We start from the raw sequence: 20,446 nt of genomic DNA on the forward strand, positions 1-20,446 counted from the left end.
TATTAACATCAAGAATAAGATTCTTTAACTAAGCATGCAAAATCATGGTGGGAATTATGTGGGCCTACATTTCTTGAAAACTATTGTGTGAATTTCGTTGGCCCATGTAATAGAGAGAGAGAGAGAGAGAGAGAGAGAGAGAGAGAGATGGCAATTACTTATGTAGATTAGAGGCGGGACTTTAACGTTTAGGACATTATATTTTTTTCTTAATATTCTGATTAGGAATACAATAAGTTTAATCTACCTATTCAATTATCCTATTCTACATTTGAAAGAGAGAGGGAGAGAGGTCAGAGAGAGAGACTGACTTTGAGAAGAGCTAGTGAGTGGAATAACACACTCAATGTGGATTCATCGGCCCCCCCAAAAAGTTGCTGGATACTTCTTTTTCATTATTATTCATAAGAGATACCAAAACATTTTGAAATGGGTAGCGATATTTTTGCAAGAGACTATACCACGGCATGTATTTCAAGTATGGTAATATTCCCGAATGAACACCACGAGGGTGTTTCCTTGATTTTGGTGGAGTGTCAAGGAACAGTATAGCATGAGTGGATGTCGTCCTAGGCTTGGCTTTCCTAGGGATGCGAGCGCTGTCAGTGTGACTACTCGACCAATCAGAAGAAAAGGCAAAGCCCCTTACCCTGTAAGGAAGCTTGCTGTTCACTTCAGAAGGCAGACAAATTGGGCGGTGAGTCCTGGCAAAGTGAAGACAGATAAAGCGAGCTAACGCACGCACCCTCATCAGCATGCACAGGTAAAGTGTTGCCTTCTTGTGCTTACCCAGCCAACTGCGCGGAGTGTACTCGGCGTACTAGTAAGGTAGAGCCCACCTGAGTGCATGTAGTCAACATTGCTTGCCAAAAGTGAGAAACACACATAGTAGAGGTAGAGCACACACCCCTATCAAGCTGCAGAGCTCGTCTGCCCACCTCGTTAGGTGGTTGGGAGTGCAACAGCATGTAAGACTTGTCCACTAAACTGAGGTTAGCACAATCCCTCACTAGTGTGTCATTGAGAAAAACTCTCCTGCTCGCAGGTTCTACCTCACGAGAGGTAGAAACCAAAGTCGCAAGTTCTTGAGAGTTTGGCCTTGCAAAGGGACGAGCGTTATGGTGTGTCCTATGGACACAACCGCGAGGAGGAGAGATTGTAACGAATAGCCTAATTCTATCCCCATCCATTTCCGAAAAGCTGGAGCAGGGCATGGACAAATCCAATACCCTTCATTGACATCGTGGGGGGGGGGACCACTCAGACAAACAGTGGCCTGTGGAGGGTAACTCTCTCCCTCAGAATGGGAAGTTGACCAACACCTGGAGGCGAACCTCCGGACAGCTGACTTTGCTTCCCCCTAAGGTGATTGAACCCAGACAGAAGAAGATCGACATGGTGAATTGACCTTGGAACGTAGACGAAGCTAGTCCAAGGGTTCACCCTGGAGGGATCTCCCGACAAGTAACTCAAAGGAGTACTTGTCAGCAATTGCTCATGCCCACATGCCAAGGCAGAACGAACGTAGGGGCAACCAGGTGCTGAGATCGAGACGGTCAAGCACGCAAGAGACTCTTTCAGTGGAAGACCTACAGTCTCAAGGGGGAAGATGGAAATCAATGCCTGGGAAGGCTGTATGCTTCTGCTGCGCACCCAACCGCAAGACTTTGAGAAGCCTTTCATGACAAGGAGAACCTGTGAACCCCAAGGGAGGCTTCCAGAGCGCAAGGTTGCCCTGGAGTCAGATGGGCACCATTCGTACTCAACTGACTCCCAGGGGAAGCTAATCGAGCAGAGTTAGAATAGTGAGGTCGAGCAGACGGAGTCTGATGGCGAGGTTTCTTCCCTTTTGAGGATGAACCCAAAGGAGAAGAATCTCTCTTTACTTTCTTCTTCTGTCACCTGCTAAAACTCATCCACTGGGAGGGCAAAGGGACTCCTCCGTGGAAAAGACCTCTACACGCAGGACAGAGACCATGAGGATCGATATCCATAGCCGACCTGTAGGTGATCCAACAGCGCCTTTTAATGCTGAGACAAACCCGCATGGTTTCGATCCCCACAGGCAGACACGCCTGTAAAAGAAAAAGTAAGGAAAGTGTTTAGCTTTTAGGCCATTCTCTAATATTGGATTAAGGTTTTTATGGGAGAGTTAAGACATCTGTACTCTACTGAGCCGAAATAAAAAGTGACGGTTTGTTACTACGGGCGTGAGAGGTGGCTGGTCTATCCCTGCTCCACCCGCTGCTAGTCTTAACAGATAGTTTCAGCTATCACCACACTACATCTCCACTGTAAAGAGCATAATGGTTTGTATATAAAGTTGGAACAAATTGCGATCATTTTCAAAGTACTACTGCATACTGTACTTGTATAGTAATGCCTCGCAACACGAAATTAGTTCATTCTGGAGTGGCTTACGTTTTGTAAAAATTTTGTGTTACAAGTCACAACTTACATGTAAATTGCCTAATTTGTTCCACCTTATAAAAATACCACATTAAATTTTATAGTAAAGCTACAGTATAACCAAAGCCAAATACATTTGAATCATTCAGTATACCTAAACTAACTGTTAATACATGTAAAATAAGTAGTTATTAGAACATAATGCAATAATAAATGGAAAATGATACAATACACAAATAAATGGAAAATGATACAATACACAATGTAAAATACTGTACTTATACAAAATATACAGTACCATATGTACTGTACTATTATAGTTACCCCTGCTATAGAGAGATACATTTTCTATTGAGTAAACAATCCATTTTCTTCAAATTTTTGGATGGGTGACAATTTTATTCTCCCTCTGGCAGGCAAATCTCTTTCTTATCGTGAAACATTTTTCGCAATGTGAGTCAGAAAAATATTCGCATCTCGTTTCGCAATGTGAAAATTTTGTAAGCAGATTTTTTCGTGAAGAGAGGTAGGACTGTGCCTTGATGTAGTACTTTATCAAAAATGTTACAGATTTCTCCTTGGGTCATACCCAACATGACTACCAAGTTTGGGTAAAATCAGTACTTAAGTTTTGGTATAAAGTTGCTCACAATCAAATAAATAAACGGCGGCAGGGGTTAATACATATCCTTTACCAAACCTTTAGTTTTTGTGAAAACAATAACCGACTGATACGAAACAATTAGCATATTTGTATACTGTATGTTTACTTTTAAGGGTAAGGGGGGGCTTAACATCTGCTTGGGAGTTACATTTATTGTATGACCTACCAGCTATGGGGTTAAACTTTACAATTATAAACAAGGACAAGATATACTGACAATATTAGATTCAAAGCTTTTGGACCACGCTGTTGACAATCAAATACTAAACTTGAGAACATGATCACAAACAATAATAATTTAAATAGCATGGATCTTTATTATACAACAAAAACATAAGTCAAGTTTTCCTTACCATACATGTGTTTAGTTTCAAGAGGGTTTTCTGCGTTTTTACACCATGGTAAATCATCATCACTAATGCCGGTTGGCATACCATTGTATCCAACACCAACAATTTTTTTCTCCTTGTTAACAATACAAGCTCCAACTTGAGAGCAAGGGTCTTTACTTCTCATTGCTGTCAAAAATGCAACAGCCATAAAATATTCATCCCATGGAATATAGTCCATTCTCTTCGTCCCCTTTGTTCTAGAGAAAAAATATTAATATTGTTATAATATTTACAGATTTTTTAAAACTATTTAGGCATATATGAATAGAAACCTATTTCAAACATACAGTACAGTACTTCCTCATAAACCCAAGCTCGTCAAGACAACATATATTGATTTTCAAAGGCAAATAATCATCACACTCAAGAAACAAACCATTATAATACTGCATTAAGAAAAAGATAGAACTGTAAATTCCCTAAAAAAGCATGATTTATTCCTTAGATAAGATGCAAATGGTTAATCTATAGAAATTGTCACCTGATAAACAAGAACTAAATAAAAAAATATGCATTAGTCTTAAGCAAGTCTACAAACTTTCAGATACTCCACAGAGGAAAAAGAAATCCTCCAGTTCAAGTGGGCAAACTCCATGCATTAATGCTAAATTACATTTTAAAATTTGTATTTTTCCTAGTAATACAAACCTGAGTCCTTTAAAATAGGGAATGTCTTCAGCGGAGCTGGGCCAGCTGTAGAAATCATTGATGAGGTGATTAACGGCAGTTGGAGTGCTCGGGTAAGCAGCCCTTCTCCCCCACCTATCAAAGACTCATCACTTTTGCCCCTAGGCTCAGAACTGAGAAAGGTTGTTGGGGCAGCTTTAAAATTCAAAGGACTTGGAAGTTGGTATATATAGGAAAAATTACATTTTCATAATGAAATTAATATCAATAATACTTACCTGGATAATTTAACTAGTCTTGAAACTCCAAACACTGCCCAAATTTTAACAATATTGACAACCCTTCTACCTACAATACTGTCCACCCATTGGCAACACTGCCAGCTGAACCGGCTGACCATTGTTTTGAAAATCATTTGTGACCTAACAGATGTGGGGAAGGATGGGTGGGACTAGCTAAATGACCCATGTAAGTATTATCAATATCAATTCTATTCGGAAAATTTAATATTAATATGCATTATCTTAGAATAATATATCTAGACCAATTAACCACACTAAAATGGAGGAAGAATCTGGAAAAATTTCCCCTTTTACCAGGGGCAGAGTTGGAGGAATGAGAAGAAACAAAACAACTGAACCCAAGAATAACCAAGGGGAATTATTTAAACACAACCAGATACCAGCAACAGTATGCAACAGTATAATTGCTATCAAAAATCTCAAACATGACTCCGGTGGAGAGAGAGAGAGAGAGAGAGAGAGAGAGAGAGAGAGAGAGAGAGAGAGAGAGAGAGAGAGAGAGAGAGAGAGAGAGAGAGAGAGTTACAAGAATTACAAGGATTTTGTATGTCTCAAAAACTTTTTATTCCATCCGCAAAGACTCCATTTGCTCTTTGGTAGAGTGATTTATTTTAAGCATTTAGAGTTGTCATAATCTTGTCAAACTTATTCTTGAACTTGTTTACCGTGTTAATGTTTACTACATCCGCTGGAAGTCTAATCCAAGTACTTGCTATTTCGTATGTAAAGAAATTGCCACATTAAGTGGTGTTGTATCTTTTCAATTCCAATTTGTATCCGTGACCTCTGGACTGATTTGTGCTGTGTAAATGGATTGTTGTAATCTATATTTTTTTTTCCTTTAAGAATTTTGAATGCCTCTAATAACTGTCCCCTCAGTTGTCAAGTTTGTAGATCAAATAAGTTCAAATGTTCCATCCTCCACCTATATCCAAATTGCCTTAGTGTTGAAACTAGTTAGGTGGCCTTAGCTTGTACTGCCTCCAGTCTATCTATATCCTTTTGAATACTTGAAGCCCAGAATTGGACTCCATATTCTAGATTGGGTCTTACTAGTGATGTGTACAGCTGTAGTACAGTGTCTTTGTTTCTGAATTTGAATTGTCTCTTTATGTAACCTATTGGTTTTTTGCTTTCTTTTTAGCTTTTATGCTCTGTTTGGTGAACTTCAAATCCTTGCTGATAATAATAACGAGATCTTCCTCCTGGTCCACACTTTTTATTTCATTACCTAGTGAGTAGTCTGATTGTGGGTTACTATAACTTAAGTGCATGACTTTGCATTTCCCACAGTTGAAAGGCATTTGCCAGTCTTCCAGATATTGTAGGAGAAGGATGCAGATCCTGTGAGCCCAAGATGACACTTGGGCGAACACTCACGAAGACCTGAGGGGCCGTGGGAAGACCGAAGCACAGCACATTGAACTAGTATTTCTTGTTGTCTATGATGATCCTTAGATACTTCCTTGAAGATGGATGGATTGGGCTCTGGAAGTATGAGTCCTTTAGGTGCAGTGTACACATGAAGTCCTGTGGTCTCACCGCTTGTCTGACCGTGTCTGCCGTCTCCATGCTGAACGGAGTTTGTTTGACAAACTTGTTCAGAGCCAGGAGGTCGAAGACTGGTCTCCAGCCTCCAGTTGCCTTTCTCACAAGAAAGAGTTGACTAAAGAAGCCTGGAGAGTCATCGAAAACTTCTTGGACAGCGCCTTTCTCCAACATGGTCTGGGCTTTGGCCCGGAGGCCAAGTTCTTTTGCGGATCCTTTCACACAGGAGCTTGATGAAACTGGAGCCTTGATCAGTGGAGGGAGAGATTGAGTGAACAGGACGCGATACCCTGAACGACTCACGGACACCTTCCGAGGCTCGGTCCCGAGCTTCATCCACCTCTGCGAGCAGCGATGCAGGCATCCCCCAACCGGTGGGCATGTTGGGGGATTGCCCACTGTAGTGATTGCAGTCTCGGCTGCCTCCTCTAGAATTTTTCCCCCCACATGAGGACTTAGAGCCCTTCCGCTCCTTGGCAGGAAAGCGCTTCTTAGACACCTTGGCTGGAGCCGATGTAGCTGCTATCATTTAAACATCGGCGGTTTCAGCTGTTGTTTCTTCTGAGGAGGTGGTTTTCTATAGGGTCAAGATGTCAAGGCCCTTTGAAGAAGGGAGTCCAGGTTCTATGTTCGGCGCTCGCGGGCCGGAAAGTGAGAGGATGAACCTCTGCAAAGCGTGGGCAAACGGCGAGAGGGCAAATGCCGAGACCCTGACGAGCAATGAGAAGCTCGCGAAGAAGAGTGCCTGGATACTGCTTCCTCTCTGAAAACTGATGACATTCTGACAAACGATGGCTGGTTGGAACTGGCAAACATTGTCGTTCTAAAGTAGCGGCGTAGGCTTTTAGTCTTGAACGAAAACACAGAACACTTACAGTAAGTATAGTTAAACTGTACTGTAGTAATATTACTGTACATATATTACAGTAATATACCGTATGGTATCAGTGAGTATTAGGTTACATTACAGTATTACTAGATAGGAACAACTTTTGTTATACAGAATAGTAAGGGGATGATGATAACTTGGTAAACTTTATCTTAGCACAGTAATGTACTGTAACCTTACTGTGTCCAGTTCGTAGTGTACATGAGTGCAAATGTACTGTGCACTATACATATGATTATAAACTGTTGTAGAAACCAAATTAAAACAATATTAAGCAGTATTTACTGTGTTGATTAACAGCTCGGGCACCCGCTTATGGCAAGGGGCAGTGACTTTTTAGGTTAGGAGTTATCCCACCCTAGTGTAGCATTTATTCGCGAAAATTCGCTTAACGCGACTGTCTGTAACCCAACTCGCGAATAACAAGGCTTGACTGTAAGATGATAATATATTATGGAATATATTGGCATGTGGCTGTTTGAGTAGATCGTGTCATGGAGGGAGTTCTCTAGGAGACTCCGTCAGGAGTTGCAGAAGGTCTGGAAACCATTTCGCATGATGCCATAGCGGAGCTATGAAGGTCACTGAGAGGTTGACTGATGTTCTGGCTTTGTTGAGTCCCCTCTTCATCAGACAGAACGGGGGAAAGGGGTAAACGTCGATGCTGTCCCACCGTTGTTGGAATGCATCTTGCCAGAGAGCCTTGGGGTCTGGAACTAGGGAGCAGTACAACGGGAGCCTGAAGTTCAGGGCCGTTGCAAAGAAATCCACTGTCGGAGAACCCCACAAAGTCAGGACTTTGTTGGCTACTAAATTATCCAAAGACCACTAGGTATTCACTATCTGAGATGCTCTGCTCAGGTTGTTGGTGAGCACATTCCTATTATTATTATTATTATTATTACTAGCCAAGCTACAACCCTAGTTGGAAAAGCAAGATGCTATAGGCCCAAGGGCTCCAACAGGGAAAAATAGCCCAGTGAGGAAAGGAAATGAGGAAGTAAATAAATGATGAGAACAAATTAACAATAAATCATTCTACAAACAGTAACATCAAAACAGATACTGTATATCATATATAAACTATAAAAAGACTTAAACCCCCCTGTTCAACATAACATTTGCAGCAACTTTGAACTTTTGAAGTTCTACTGATTCGACTACCCGATTAGGAAGATCATTCCACAACTTGGTCGCAGCTGGAATAAAACTTCTTGAATACTGTGTAGTATTGAGCCTCATGATGGGGAAGACCTGGCTATTAGAATTGACTGCCTGCCTAGTGTTACGAACATGATGGAATTGTCCAGGAAGATCTGAATGTAAAGGATGGACAGAATTATGAAAAATCTTGAGCAACATGCATAATGAACTAATTGAATGACGGTGCCAAAGATTAATATCTAGAGCAGGAATAAGAAATGTAATAGACCGTACGTTTCTGTCCAACAAATCAAAATGAAAATCAGCAACTGAACACCAGACAGGAGAACAATACTCGAAACAAGGTAGAATGAAAGAATTAAAACACTTCAGAATAGACTGATCATCGAAATTCTCGAAAGACTTTCACAATAAGCCAATTTTTTGTGCAATTGAAGAAGACACAGACCTAATGTGTTTCTCAAAAGTAAATTTGCTGTCAAGAATCACACCTATTGCCCGGAATAAAGTGTGTTGATAGTGGTATCTGTGAAAAACTACCTCCTTGCTTTTGATGTAAGCCACTACTGTGGTGGTGTTGCTCATCACCACCACTGAATGGCCCGCCAGGAACTGTTGAAGGGCCAGAAAGACGGCCTTCAGCTCTAGGAGATTTATGTGGAGGTACTCTTCTGACTCTGACCAGAGGCCTGAGGTCGTGTGGTGCGCACGTGGGCCTTGCGCCCTTTCTTTGAAGCGTCTGAGAACAGCATCAAATCTGGGGGGAGGGTGAGAAGATCCACTACCTTTCGTAGGTTCTCGTCTACCACTCACCATTCGAGGTCCGTCTGTTCTGTTAATCCCATGGGGATCCGAATGTCCAGGGAATCGAGAGCCTGATTCCACCGGGACTTGAGTTGCCACTAGAAATCTCATCCTGAAGCAACCGTTGGGAACTACACGGGCCAGCAATGAAAGGTGACCGAGGAGACATAATTATGTCTCGACTGGATGTTCTCGTCCGAAAAAGGGTCTTGTGCCCTTTCTCAGCTTTGCTATTAAGTCGTCTGATGGGAAGGCTTTCCGGAGACTGGTGTCTAATATCATGCCCAGGTATACCAGTCTCTACGTAGGAAGCAGGGAGGACTTCTCAAGGTTCACCATGATCCCCAAAATCTCGACAAAGCCTCAGAAGTTTGTCTCGATGTTGAAGAATGGTTGACACCAAGACTGCTAGGATTAGCCAGTCGTCCAGATAACGAAGGAGACGGATCCCAATCCTGTGTGCCCAAGATGACACTAGGGCAAACACTCTGGTGAAGACTTGTGGTTCTGTGGAAAGACCGAAGCACAGCGCCTTGAAATGACAAATTCGTAGATAATTTGTATTTTTCCTAACTATACAAACCTTAGCTATTTACATGGGGTAATTACTTCGGCGTAGCTGAATGACGAGCCATAAGAATTTTAACGAGGGTTTACTACCCCGCCGCTAGTTAGCGGGGGGGTAGGGAGGGGTAGGGAGGGGTAGCTAGCTCCTCCCCCCCCCCTCCCACACACACACCAGTGAATGCTTCACTTTGCTTAGAGGTAGGACTTATCCCGGGGGACAGCGCTGGCGGGCAAATATGTGTAAATAGCTAAGGTATGTATAGTTAGGAAAAATACAAATTATCTACGAATTTGTCATTTGTTCCGCAACTGAAATACAAACCACGCTATTTACTGGGGGTGACTCAACCCTTATGTAAGGAGGTAAGTCCCTGCCAGTATATGGCTTTGGCTTACCCGGGGACTCCATATTCGAGTGTGTAAGTACTCAAGAAATAAGGAGTCCCTGCTCCTCGCTAGCATGCTGTGAAACTGCTGCGGCCTACATAAGCTGTGTGTGAAGGTGAGAAGTGACTCGTCCTAGGAAGTTGACCTGGAGTTCTTCAGATGGAAATCTAGGCTAGGACTCTCCCAATACCACCTCGTCAGGGTATGGGGACATGACAGTATTACACTTAATACTAGGAACACAAGGGAGCATGGTTTACCTGCAGTGGTTCGAGGTCAGCTATGCAGAGAACCCAGGATGCTGCTTTCTCCAAGGGAGGAGAGGATGAAGAAAAGAATAAGGGCCAGTCAGATCTTTTCATTCACGCAGACTGAAACCGGGTAACAATGCCCTCAACCTTCTGCTACTTGTCCGTTAAGGAGCCTGAGGTTAGACCAGCTGTTGTGCAGCCACCACAGGGCCGATAGAGAACGTATCGAGCCTCATGTGTGTCACGTCTTGCAGGTAGTGGGCCATGAAGGTGGTCTGACGCTTCCACACCCCAGTTTGAAGGACCTGCGTCACTGAATAATTTTTCTTGAAGGCCAGGGACGTAGCTATGGCCCTGACATCATGCGCTCTAGGGCGACGTGACGAAGAAGGGTCAGGATTCAAGGCCAGATGTATTACCTTGCGAATCCAGGCCGAGATAGTATTCCTGGTGACCCTCCTCTTCGTCTTCCCGGTGCTCACGAACAGGGCTTGCACCCGGGGACGAACTGCAGCTGTTCTTTTAAGATACAACCTCAGACTCCTCACTGGGCACAGTAGGAGATGGTCTGGGTCATCTGTTACAGAACGGAGACTCGAAACCTGGAAAGAGTCGAACCGAGGGTCCGGCACTCCCGGATTCTGAGTCTTGGCAACAAACTCAGGGACGAAGCTGAACGTTACCTCCCCCCATCCCCTTGAATGGGCGATGTCGTACGAGAGACCATGTAGTTCACTGATTCGCTTGGCCGAGGCCAATGCTAGCAGGAAAACCATCTTCCAGGTAAGGTGGCAATCTGAAGCCTGGCGTAATGGTTCGTAGGGAGGTCTCTTCAGAGACCTGAGAACTCGAACCACGTTCCATGGAGGAGGTCTACTTCAGACTGAGGGCAGGTAAGTTCATAACTCCGTATGAGAAGGGAAAGTTCCAGCGAGGAAGAAATGTCCATTCCTTTAAGCCTGAAGGCAAGACTTGAGGCTGAGCGATAGCCTTTCACTGCTGAGACTGAAAGGCGCATTTCCTCCCGCAAATACACGAGGAACTCCACTATTGCTGCAGTAGTGGCATCGAGGGGAGAGATACCCCTTCCACGACACCAACCACAGAAGACTCGCCACTTCACCTGGTAGACCCCTGCGGATGACTTGCGCAGGTGACCAGACATCCTGTTCGCAACTTGTTGCGAAAATCCTCTCTCCGTGAGGAGATACTGGATAGTCTCCAGGCGTGAAGTCGAAGCGAAGCTACGGCTTTGTGGAAGATGTTGGCGTGTGGTTGTTTGAGTAGCTCGTGACGTGAAGGGAGTTCTCTCGGAACCTCCGTGAGGAGTTGCAGAAGGTCCGGGAACCATTTTGCGTGATGCCATAGCGGAGCTATCAGGGTCATTGAAAGATTGACCGATATTCTGGTCTTGTTGAGCACCCTCCTTATCAGACAGAACGGGGGAAAGGCGTACACATCGATGTTGTCCCACCGTTGTTGGAAGGCATCCTGCCAGAGCCTTGGGGTCTGGGATCGGGGAGCAGTACAGCGGGAGCTTGAAGTTCAGCGCTGTAGCGAACAGATCCACCGTCGGGGAACCCCACAAAGTCCGGACTTTGTTGGCTACTTGAGGATACAAAGACCACTCGGTACTCACTATCTGCGTCGCTCTGCTCAGATTGTTGGCGAGCACATTCCTTTTGCCTGGAATGAAGCGAGCCACTAGTGTGATCGAGTGGACTTCAGACAATCACAGAATCTCTACTGCAAGATGGGATAGCTGTTCTGAAAAGGTACCTCCCTGCTTGTTGATATAAGCCACCACTGTGGTGTTGTCGCTCATCACCACCACAGAGTGGCCCGCCAGGACTTGGTGGAACTTCTGAAATGCTAGGAACACGGCCTTCATTTCTAGCAGGTTTACGTGAAGGTACTGTTCTGATTCTGACCACAGGCCTGAGGTCCTGTGGTTCAGAACATGGGCCCCCCACCCTTTCTTTGATGCGTCCGAGAACATCAAATCCGGGGGAAGGACGAGAGGATCCACTCCCTTTCGTAGGTTCTCGTATGCCACCCACCACTGGAGGTCCGTCCGTTCCGCAGGACCCACAGGGACCAAAGTGTCCGGGGAATCGTGACCTTGATTCCACCGCGACTCGAGTCGCCACTGGAGAGATCTCATTCTGAGGCGACCGTTGGGAACGAGACGGGCCAGGGAGGAGAGGTGGCCGAGGAGATGCAGCCACGTTTGGGCTGGGAGTTCTTCTCGATTGAGGAAAGGCCTCGCGACCTTCCTCAGCCTTGCTATCCTGTCGTCTGATGGGAAGGTTTTGTGGAGATTGGTGTCTATGACCATGCCTAGATATACCAGTTTCTGAGAGGCCTGCAGAGAGGACTTCTTGAGATTTACCATGATCCCTAGATCCTGGCAAACTTCGAGGAGCTTGTCTCGGTGGTGAAGAAGGGTTGCCTCCGAGTCTGCTAGGATTAGCCAGTCGTCCAGATAACGAAGGAGACGGATGCCGATCCTGGAGCCCACGAAGATATCAGGGTGAACACTCTGGTGAACACCTGAGGGGCTGTGGAGAGACCGAAACACAGCACCTTGAACTGGTAGATCTTGTTGTCTAGGCAAAATCTTAGGTACTTCCTTGAAGACGGATGGACTGGGATCTGGAAGTACGCATCCTTCAGGTCAAGTGTACACATGAAGTCTTGTGGTCTCACTGCAAGTCTAACCGCGTCTGCCGTCTCCATACTGAACGGAGTCTGTTTGACAAACCCGTTCAGGGTTGAGAGGTCGATGACTGGTCTCCAGCCTCCAGACGCCTTTCTTACAAGAAGGAGTCGACTGTAGAAGCCTGGGGACCCGTCTACAACCTCCTGGAGAGCGTCCTTCTTCAACATGGTCTGGACTTCTGCCCAAAGGGCTTGCCCTTTTGCCAATCCCGTGGCAAGAGAGCTCAACGACACTGAATTCACTGTCAGGGGAGGTAGAGAAGCTGTGAACGGGACGCGATAACCCTGAGCGATTACGGAAATCGTCCAGGTATCTGCCACCTTGCCGCGCAACTTTGTAGGCATCCCCCCACTGGTGGACATGCAGGGGGACTGCCAACCCTAGCGTTTACGGCCTCAGCCGTTTCCTCTAAGGTTCTTGCCTCCCCTGGAGGACTTCTTGCTCCTTCTGCTCTTGGCAGGAAAGGGCTTAGACACCTTCGGCTTCGCTGCTGTTGTCTTCTTTGTGTCCTTAGCCGGACAGGGCTGTTGGGCCGCTGGAGGTTTGTAGGGCCTCGATGTCAGGGCCCTATGAATGAGGGAATCCTGGTTGGACTTCCTCCACATCTCAGCGGTAAGCTCCACGTCCTTAGGCTCAAACAAACTCTTACCGAGCACGGAAGAGTGTCTAAGCTTGCTAACATCCGAACTAGGAACCTTCTGGTGGAATCTCTCAGCCACTGCGTCCCGTCGTTTGAGAATCGTATTGGCCCACAAGCTCGAGACTTGGTGGGCCAGAAACTCGATGGTCCGCGTGCCTGAGAGCAAGAAAGTCTCCAGTGCCTTCTTGGTGCTTTCTTTGGAGAGGTCCTCAGACAGCACCAGGATGCCCCAGCCAGATGTCAAGCCACGAAGTTGCCTGCATGGCACACTTAGCGACCTTCTCCTGGCTTGGGATCTCAATAGCTGAGTAGGACACGTGCCGGCTGGAGAGTCTCTCTAGAGGGACTCCCCCGGTGAGCTCTTCCACGGAGTGGTGGATAGGAAGACCCAAACAAGACTCCTCAAGGATCTCAAAGTACCTCCTCTGATGGACTCGAGGAGGAGGGAGGAGCTTGTTACCGGCGCTGGATCTACTGGAGGAGGCAAGCTCAGAGAGCTGGCCCTCAACCCTTGTCCCTGGCACTCTTCATCCCCTGAGACCAGGGCAGAGCTGCACTGGCCCTAGAGGGTTTCTGGGTGCCGTAGACACGGTCCAAGACCGTGTCCTTACCCTCACGAGGAGGAATCTCTGGGTCTGGAATCCCGTTGAGGTTCCTCACGAGGGTCAGGACTTGCCAGGACGCGTGTTCTGACTCTTGGTGCTCTCCTCCTGAAGGACTGGCAGCAAAGTCTCCTGTCCCCAGTGGCTCTTCCTGAGGGGACACGTGGACATCCTCGGAAGGTCTAGCTGGCTCCTGTCTGATCCTTGTTGACGACTTGGGGATCGTCTTAGAGTCCTTCGGTTCCCTCCTGGGAGGGATACAGGACTCGAGTAACGATGGGTGCAGGCTCTTTTCCACCCCTGGACGAGAAGACTTCTCAGGGAGAGGCGGAGTTTCCCCCATTGGTGCGATGGGGGAACGGTCCGGCTCATCAGACTCTCTTGAGGATGGGTAATCCTCATCCGCAGGGGAGGGAGAGAAAGTCTGGGGGGGGGGAAGGAGCCTTGCGCAAGGATCTGCGAGGAGACAGAATAGTCCTCGGAGGTGTTTCCACGGAAGGGACTCCTCTCTTCCTCTTCAGGGGGGAGGAAGCCGCCACTGATTTGTGACCCACGTCAGAGAGGTCTAAGGTGGTAGCTGGCAGGATCGGAGAACAGCCAGTCGTCTCCTCCGTAGAGAACTGTGGAGACGACGAGCCGAAGAGGCGCCTCCTAACTCCCTTATGAGGGGAAGGAAGGCCTCTACGGCGAAGGGGAGGACAAGGCTTCCGCCTTATACGCCCACGAGAGGCCGTGGGGTCAGCAGGCTGACCATCATAGGGCCTCCGAAGAGGAGTCTCTGTGAGTGAACTCCCCTGTGGGGGAGAATCACCGGCAGGAGAGACCGTAGGACTTAGATCCTCCCTCGAAAGGTGTTCGGAGGGGCAATTTAAGCCTTCAGCTACCTCAGCAACAGGAACGGGGGTTTGACTAGACCCACGAGATGCCTCCGTCACAACAACGTCAACAACAGACAGAGGATCTATCCCTGCTGTAGTTGGCGATTGTTTGACAGCTGCACCAAGTTTGATCATGTCAAACAGGGCTTCCCTGGAGGGTGAACCCTGCAGCCCCAAGGAAGCCCAAAGCTGCAACAAATCCTGATTATTCACAGGTAAATCAATGTTCATATCCTCCTTCGGGGGAGGAAGGGCACCCCGGAGGAGAGGCAGCCGCCTCACTATGGGAGGCAACTACCTCTCCCGCACCCCGGGATCGGTCAACAGCAGTACGGTCTACGCTACCACTCGCCGGCCTCTCGGAAGAGACAGCTCGAGGGGGAGCTTCGGAGGAGGAAAGGGCTACGGAAGAAGAAGTCTTGGAATTTTCTCTCTTCAAAGAAGCCACTGAAGGAGAAAGATCCCTTTTAGACTTTTTCATCCGGCACCGGGCAAACCCCTCCCACTGGGAGGTAGACTACTCCCTACATTCGATAAATACATTACCGATATCACACCGTTAGCCCCTACAGTGAGGACACAAGGTGTGGGGATCGGTGTCGACCGCCGACATAAAGGTCCCACAAGGGCAGCCGGGAAGTCCAGGGCATGTACGCATAGTCAGTAGAGGCCAACTTCAAACACACTGGAAAAGAAAAAGCAAAAACAGATTAAATATGGCAGTCAAAGCGAGGGAGAGAGCAGACAGGTCTGTTCTCCGCCCGAGCCAAAAGTAAAGTGAAGCATTCACCAGTGTGTGTGAGGGGGGGTAGCTAGCTACTCCTCCCTACAATCCGCTAACTAGCGGCGGGGTAGTAAACCCTTGTTAAAATTCTTATGGGTCGTCATTCAGCTACGCCGAAGTAAATACCCCATGTAAATAGCGTGGTTTGTATTTCAGTTACGGAACAACTGGTATTTCATGTTGTCTACACTGAATCTCAAGTACTTCCTTGAAGACGGATGGATTGGGATCTGGAAGTGTCCTTTAGGTCCAGTGTGTACATGAAGTCCTGTGGTCTTACCGCTAGTTTGACCGTGTCTGCCATCTCCATGCTGAACAGAGTTTGTTTGACAAACTTGTTCAGAGCTGAGAGGTTGATGACTGGTCTCCAGATGCCTTTTCACAGGACAGAGTCAACTGAAGAAGCCTGGGGACCCGTCGAGGACCTCCTGGAGAGCGCCCTTCTTCAACAGGGTCTGGACTTCTGCCTGAAGGGCCAGCTCCTTTGTTGATCCCATGGCAAAGGAGTCTATTGATACTGGATTCCTGGTCAGGGGAGGTAGAGATGTTAAGAACAGGGCGCGATACCCTAGACAAATCACAGAGATAGTCCAGGGTTCGGGCCCAAGTTGATTCAACCTGTCCAAGCAACCTTATAGGCATCCCCCTCCTGGTGGACAAGCAGGGGGAGTGCTTATCCTAGTGTTTGCCTTGGCCATTCCCTTTAGGTTATTTTCCTCCCCTGGAGGACTTAGTGCCTTTCCTATCCGTGGCAAGAAAGGGCTTCTTAGACACCGTGGTCTTCGCTGCTGTCTTGTTCATCGTGGTCTTGGCAGGACGAGACTGCTGAAGAACTGGTGGTTTTTAGGGCTTGGATGTCAAAGCCCTATGGAGGAGGCAGTCCTGATGGGACTTCCTCCATCTCTCAGCAGCATGTTCCACGTCCTTAAGTTCGAATAGATGAGCTCCCTCTACAGAAAAAATATCCAAGCCTAGCGATCTCAGCATTTGGGACGTGTTGGTGAATCTCTGACACCGCGTCCCAACGTTTCAGGATGGTATTCGCCCACAAGTTCGAAACTTGGTGGGCGATAAACTCGATCATGCGAGTGCCTGAGAGCAGGAAAGTCTCCATTGCTTTCCTGGTATGTTCCTTGGAGAAATCCTCAATCCATACCAGGATTTCCAATGCCTATGACCACATATCAAGCCACGAAGTAGGCTGCATGGAGCACTTCGTGACCTCCTCCTGGTTAAGGATATTGGTTACCGAGAAAGAAACCTGTCGGTTGGAGAGTCTCTCTAGAGAGGCTACCTTGGTGAGGTCTTCCAAGGAGTGATGGAGATAAAGAGCTGGATGAGGCTCATCCGAAATCTCAAAATACATCCTCTGTTGGACACGAGGAGGTAGGAGAAGCTTGTTGGTAGAGCCGGAACATTGGGAGGAGGCATGTTCGGAGAGCTGTAGGGCAATCATAGTCCTGGCACCCATCAGCCCCTGAGACCAGAGTAAAGCTGCACTGGTCTTTGAGGGTTTCTGGGTGCCAAAGACACGGTCTAAGACCATGTATTTGCTCTCTCGTGGGGGTATCTCTGAGTCGGTAAACCCATTGAGAACCCTTATGAGAGTCAGAACCTGGCAGAATACATGTTCTGACTCTTTTTGCTCTCCTTCCAACAATGGACTTGCAGCGAAGTCTCCTTCTTCCATCTCCGAGAGCTCTTCTCAGGGTGGGTCGCGGACATCTCTCGAGTGATTAGCTATCTCTGTAGACTTAGAAATCCTAGAAGAGGACTTCGGAAGAGTCTTGGAGTCCTTGGATTCCTTCCGGGGAAGGAAGTAGGACTCCAGCATCGAAGGCCGAGATGTCGTGTTCCTCCTGATTTCCACTGGTGGTGGAGAACTCTCCGCGTGAGGGGAGGCTTCTTCCAAAGGTGGAAGGGAGGAAGTCCTTTCCTTACGCAACTCCCTCGGCAGATGTGAGGTAGGAGAGTAACCGGTGGAAGATGCAGGAGGAACGGGCCTTGAAGGTCTAACCGGAGTCAGCTTTACACTCGGGGAAGTGACCGTGTCTGAGACTCCTCTCTTTCTCTTCAGGGGAGAAGAAGAAGCCATGGTTCCTTGCAGAAGGTCTGCTGAGCTATAAGATGCTCAAAAGAGTGGCCAGACAGAGCAGATTTGAAGGCTTGTACTAATGCCCTAACCATAGCACTGAACCATGGCTGCTGACTGACTGACGCACTGTCAGACAGATACCCTGAAGGGAAAGGGACCGAAGGTTCCCTACGAGAAGTTGTATGTGGGTCCGCCATAGAGGAAGGCAGTTTCGGGATTCTGGGTCCTTCTGTAGAGGCCCGTTCCCCTTTCCCGGGAAGTCTCGCTGAAAGGCGTTTGCGGGGAGTGGAACGAGACGATGGTGACCTGTCAATGTGATGTTCCTTTGCCTGGAAAACCTGTTCCTGATCACTGCACGAATGCGCAGGAGAGCGCTGGCGCACCGGAGAGTGTTGGAGCGCACTAAGGCACTGTGCAGAATGTTGCACAGTCTCTCTAGGATGCACAGTAGGGCGCAGGAGCGCAGTAAGAGGCTGCGCAGGGTGTTGCGCAGTCCCCTTAGAATGCGAAGGAGAGCGCTGGTGCACAGGAGGTTGCTGGAGAGCAGCTACAGGAGAACGTAGATGTGCAGGTGAGCGCTGGAGGGGGCCGGCGAGCCAGATGTTTCTGAGGAAGCTTCGGCACTCGAGAACGCAGATGAGCAGTGGAGCACTGGCGTGCAGGAAAGCACTAGCGCTTGTGCTAAGGAGAGTGCTGTAGCTTGGGAGAGCATTGGCGAGCCAGAAACCTTAGTTGCGCAAGAGTGCGCTGAGGTTTCGGTGAGCGCTGGAGAGCGCAGTTGCACTGGCCAGCATAGGTTGGCTGGTAAACGCAGGAGAGTGTTGGTGCGCAGTAAGACAATGCGCAGGGTGTTGCGCGTCCCCTTGGAATGCACAGGAGAGCACTGGCGCGCAGTGCTGTGCTGTAACTTGGGAGAGCGTTGGCAAGCTGGAGACCAAAGTTGAGAAGAAGCGCACTGAAGTTTCGGTGAGCGCTGTTGCGCTGGGGAGCGCTGACAAGCTTAGGCTGGAGAGCGCAGTCGCGCTAGCGAGTATAGGTTGGCTGGTGAGCTGGCAAAAGTTGCTCCCTAGAACTGCGAATTTGCGCTGGTGAGCGCCGGCGATTGGGAAATCGCTGGGGCATTGAAAGGCGCCGAGGACCAGCAGGTGAAGGCAGTTGGTGTAGCGAACGCTGAAGCGTTGTAGAGCGCTGGTGCACTGCAGGGTGCTGGCGAGCTGGAGAGCGTTGGCACGCAGCTGCCCGCTTCGGTAGGGCCTCAGGAGGCTTTAACGGAGACAGGAACGGTGATGGCACGTCGGCAGATCACTTAGTAGGAAGAGCAGGAAACGAGATGTGCCCTTGGAAGGGCGAACATCCATCGATGGAGATTGTGAATGATCAACAGAAGAGTCCAGGACTGAAGTCCGAGGACTAGCAGAAGCCTTGACGGGAGAAGGTCCAGGAACGGGCGAAGGTTGAGGGCCAGGAGACATTTGAAGAGGAGACTCCTCTGTGGGGGACGGCTGCAATGACGAGGCTGAAGAGCCGAAGAGGTGCCTTTTCACCGAAGGTATAGGACGACCTCTACGGTGAAGCAGAGGGCGAGCTCTGCGACGGAGATGCCCTCTAAAGGCCGTTGGTTCAGCAAGCTGACCATGAGCAGCAGAAGTCCTCCGAAGAGAAGTCTCTATGAGAAAAGTCCACCGAAGGGGAGAAACACTCTTAGGAGAGACAGACGTAGGACTAAGTTTCCCCCTCAAAGGATGATCAGGAACGGGAGAAACTAGGTCGGCAGCAATAGCTGGAGAGTCTGGAGGGGCAGAGGTGTCAGCAGAAGCCACAGAAGACACCTCTAACACCACAACATCAACGAGCGTAAGAGGATCTACCTCCGAAGTCAACGACGACGACGGCTACACACTTCCACCCCGGAAAATGAGCTGCAGCAAGGAGTCCTTGGAGGGAGGACCCGGAAGCCCCAAGGATGACCATACTTGCAAAAACAGAAGACATAGATAACGCCTCACACAGAGTAGAGGTGGGGCCGCTTTGCTAGGGAAAGCAACACCATCTCTCGAGGATCGGGGTTGGCAACAAATAAAAAGGTTAAGGCTACTCGACGGTCTCTCGGAAGAGGCCGAACGAGTAAGAGCTTCGGAGGAAGGTCGGGAGACAGAAGAGGACTTGGGTTTTTTCCCCTTCGAAGGAACTTTCGAAGGAGAAATAACCTGCTTAGACTTGTTCTTTCGTCGTCGCCCAAACCTCTACCACTGGGAGGCAGACCACTCCCGACAATCATTACACTGATTATTACTATCACACCATTGACCTCTGCAGGCGGAACAAAGGGTGTAGCGATCGGTTTCCATGGCCGAAATGAAGGTTCCGCAGGGCCGGCCATCGAGTCCATGGCAGGTACACATAGTCACAGAAGTCAACACACATACACTAACACAGAGAGAAAGCCCAAAAGAATTAATGGCAGTCCAATAATAACAGCGAAGGATGAGGAACGACAACGACCGTACAACTTTCGAGCCAAAAGCAAAGTGAGCTAAATCAATGGTGTATGAGTGGGAGCGGTAGGAAGCTAAACAACCCCCCCCCCCCTAACTATCGGTATGAGTAGTTGACCCTCGCTAAATTTTAATGCCTCTTCATTTCAGTTTCACCGAAACTGATATACCTAAATAAACCGTGTAGGTTTGTATTCCAGTTACGTAACAAAGTAAAGTTAAGGAC

The 20,446-nt window shown here is 48.0% G+C and overlaps 1 protein-coding gene across 1 annotated transcript in view; it reads right to left on the reverse strand.

Annotated features, from left to right (window-relative positions):
• The window catches only part of LOC137638460 (uncharacterized), a 265,349-nt gene that overhangs the window by 173,820 nt on the left and 71,083 nt on the right, over positions 1-20,446 (reverse strand). Inside the window, exon 3 of the mRNA XM_068370531.1 lies at positions 3,427-3,662. Within this exon, the coding sequence (XP_068226632.1) occupies positions 3,427-3,662 (236 nt within the window). The remainder of the gene's footprint in view (positions 1-3,426; positions 3,663-20,446) is intronic.

The sequence above is a fragment of the Palaemon carinicauda genome, chromosome 3, assembly GCF_036898095.1.
Source record: "Palaemon carinicauda isolate YSFRI2023 chromosome 3, ASM3689809v2, whole genome shotgun sequence".
Classification (NCBI taxonomy): Eukaryota; Metazoa; Arthropoda; class Malacostraca; order Decapoda; family Palaemonidae; genus Palaemon; species Palaemon carinicauda.